This window comes from Oncorhynchus tshawytscha, linkage group LG13, assembly GCF_018296145.1.
Source record: "Oncorhynchus tshawytscha isolate Ot180627B linkage group LG13, Otsh_v2.0, whole genome shotgun sequence".
NCBI classification, from domain to species: domain Eukaryota; kingdom Metazoa; phylum Chordata; class Actinopteri; order Salmoniformes; family Salmonidae; genus Oncorhynchus; species Oncorhynchus tshawytscha.
The window spans coordinates 78,383,107-78,386,423 of NC_056441.1; the positions used below are offsets into that span (position 1 = coordinate 78,383,107).

Below are 3,317 nucleotides of genomic sequence, written 5' to 3' on the forward strand. Positions count from 1 at the left end.
GCCTCTCCTCCCTCATCAACCCATCTCTCCAGGTGAACATCACACCCCCCACTTCATTAAAGACAGAAAAATATGAGGAATATTTAAGATGGCTAGTTTTACAGGACCGAATGTTAGACCACTCCACAGTTACAATTCTACTTAATAACACCAACCCCCAAGAGCTGCAGTTAATAATTGCAGTACCCAATCAGATGGATAAATATCCTATTAATAAATATCAAACTCATGCACTTTTTTTAACCATAATCATGCTTTATTATTACCAATGTGATTAAAAGGATAAACACAAACATACAATCCTCTGACAATAAAATACGTCAGCACATGACAGCATATCCAGCATCACACATTATCAACAACGGCGCTCTTTCTCTTAGCATTGGTAGAGCTTGTTGACCCTACGGACATCAATGTCGGACATGCCCTGTCTCTGTCCGATGGCCACAGATGGGTCTGGGATGGGAGTGATGGTTTCCTTTCCGTAGTCGTTAGTGAAAGCGGTTCTATCATAGTGCATGACAGAGGAGTAGTCGTATGCAGTATTCAGGTTGTTGGTGTCCTGCTTCTGGAAGTTCTCGACGGCGTAGTTATAGATGTATTGCCAGTTGATCCTGATATACTGGTCACGGTCACTCCTGTTGTGCTCGTGGTGGAAGCCCAGGGAGTGAAGCAGCTCATGCTGGATGATACCATGTTGAACACAGCCAAACTGTGCAAGAGACAATGTCTGCCTGTCCCCAACAGTCCCCATGGTACCAAAACACCCGCCGCTGCTCTGAATGTCCAGGTAGGCAGTCTGTGTCTTACGTGGAATGAAGCGGATGCAGGTCTTGCCATGGAAGTACTTCATGGCCGTCTCAATAGTCTCCACCTCCAAGCTGGAATATACAGCGCTGAGGATGTAAGGCACATACACCAAGCCGTCGGATGACTTCTTCCAGAGACAGCTGTACTGGCTGCTAAAGCACTTCATAGCGTTCCTGGTTCTAGGAGCCAGAATGTCTCCTTCCAGCAGCAGCTCATTGGTTCCGTTGTTGGACTCCAGGATCGCTGAAGTGATGGACACATGGTCCGGCTCATCATGGACCTCATTCCCACTGGCCTGCGATAGGCCCAGCAGCAGCAGCAGCAGCAGCAGGCTAAGAGTGGGTCTGTGGGCCATCTTTCGTCAGAGTATGTAGTTACTTTGGATGGATGAGTCCTTGGCTTTACCTGTGGAGGATCCTAAAATGTCTCATTCACCAAAGCTTGATGCCAGTGTTCTGTCAGAGCTGAGTTTATATACAGCTGTCCAATAGGTGTGAGTGTGTAGGATTAACAGTTGGGGATGATGCTCACTGTCTTGGAAAAACAACTAGAGGGAGTACTCCACAACCTAACCCACTGTTTCAACAATTCATCTGTGTGGTTCAAATTACATTACACTTCAATTTCTTGAGGTATAAGTCATCTCTATTACAACCACATATCCAGGATCGGATTCTACGATCATAATATTAACCATAAAGGGGATCAGATTACCTCACTGTCCGATCATAACATTAACCATAAAGGGGATCAGATTACCTCACTGCCGATAATAACATTAACCATGAGGGGGATCAGAAAGTATCTGACCCTAGATCAGTGGTTCGGGACAAACTATATCGAGTCCATTCCTTTGGAACACATGTTTGGTTTACATTGGGTTTGACAAGCTTAACGAGATGAATCTCACTTAGTTGTGTTATTTTAAAACAACCATTAGAGCCCAATTAGATGTTGGCCAGTTGGGACGCTACGTCCCACATATCCCAGAGAGATTAAAACAACTATTTCAGCCCAATTAGATGTTGGCCAGTTGGGACGCGACGTCCCACATATCCCAGAGAGATTAAAACAACTATTTCAGCCCAATTAGATGTTGGCCAGTTGGGATGTTGGCCGCTACGTCCCACCCCAGAGAGATTAAAACATATCAGCCCAATTAGATGTTGGCCAGTTGGGAGATTAAAACAACCATTTCAGCCCAATTAGATGGCAGTATAGAATAATAGTCATTTGTGTAGCTCAAGCACTTTAAAATCTAAAAACTCTCTCTACAGAAAAACTTAATCCTCAGTGATGCTATGGTGCAAGCTGTGTATTGACTTTCCTAATGCTACGCATTTAGTAAGATTTAAAGCATATTAGCACACTATTCCCCACCCGTCACTTAACACACAACCTGATTAGAAGGCTCTGTGTGTGTAAATACTAGTGTGCTTGTGTGAGTGCATGTATAGAAAAAGATTGCAGGAGAGTATGAGGGCGAATTCTCTAGTTGTATTACTTGGCTCCTGATGTAATGGTGTGACTGATTAATTTTGTTATGTTAACATCATTAATAATTCCCATGCAGTTATTTGAATTTGGGTGCCTATAGTGTATCGTTCTGATAGGTGACAGGACCGTACGCTGTACCCTGGGTCTCGACCCCGCCCTGTGCAACTGGGTCCTGGACTTTCTGACAGCACACCCCCAGGGTAGGAAACAACATCTCCACCCCACTGATCCTCAACACTGGGGCCCCACAAGGGTACGTTCTCAGCCCTCTCCTGTACTCCCTGTTCACCCATGACTGTGTGGCCATGCACACCTCTAATTCAATCGTCAAGTTTGCAGACGACACTACGGTGGTAGGCTTGATCACCAACAATGACAAGATGGCCTACAGGGAGGAGGTTTGGGCCCTCAGAGTGTGTGGTGTCAGGAAAATAACCTCACACTCTACAAAACAAAGGAGTTGATCGTGGACTTCAGGAATCCACATTGACGTGACAGTAGTGGAGAAGGTGGAAAGTTTTAAGTTCCTCAGAGAATACATCACGGACAAACTGAAATGGTCCACCCACACAGACAGCGGGCTGAAGGAGATGAAGAATAGGCGCAACCTCAGGAGGCTGAAGAAATTTGGCTTGTCACCAAAAACACTCAGAGACTTTTACAGACGCACAATCGAGAGCATCCTGTCGGGCTGTATCACCGGCTGGTACGGCAACTGCTCCACCCACAACAGTAAGGCTCTCCAGAGGGTAGTGAGGTCTGCACAACGCATCACCGGGGGCAAACTAGCTGCCCTCCAAGACACCTACACCACTCGATGTCACAGGAAGGCCAAAAACATCATCAAGGACAACAATCACCCGAGCCACTGCCTGTTCACCCCGCTATCATCCAGAAGGTGAGGTCAGTACAGGTGCATCAAAGCTGGGAGAGAGAGACTGAAAAACAGCTTCTATCTCAAGGCCATCAGACTGTTAAACAGCCATCACTAACATTGAGTGGCTGCTGCC

General features: G+C 46.0%; 1 protein-coding gene across 1 annotated transcript; it reads right to left on the minus strand.

Annotated features, from left to right (window-relative positions):
* Nucleotides 1-248: 248 nt before the first annotated feature.
* On the minus strand, nt 249-1,165 carry LOC112243681 (high choriolytic enzyme 1-like). Its single transcript, XM_024411487.2, has one exon. It carries the CDS (start codon nt 1,163-1,165, stop codon nt 377-379), a length of 789 nt encoding a protein of 262 aa, XP_024267255.2. The 3' UTR covers nt 249-376.
* Between the last annotated feature and the right edge of the window lie 2,152 nt (nt 1,166-3,317).

Excerpts from the sequence above, each read along its gene's own strand:
- LOC112243681 (XM_024411487.2), bottom strand. The coding sequence starts at position 1,165 with ATGGCCCACAGACCCACTCTTAGCCTGCTGCTGCTGCTGCTGCTGCTG.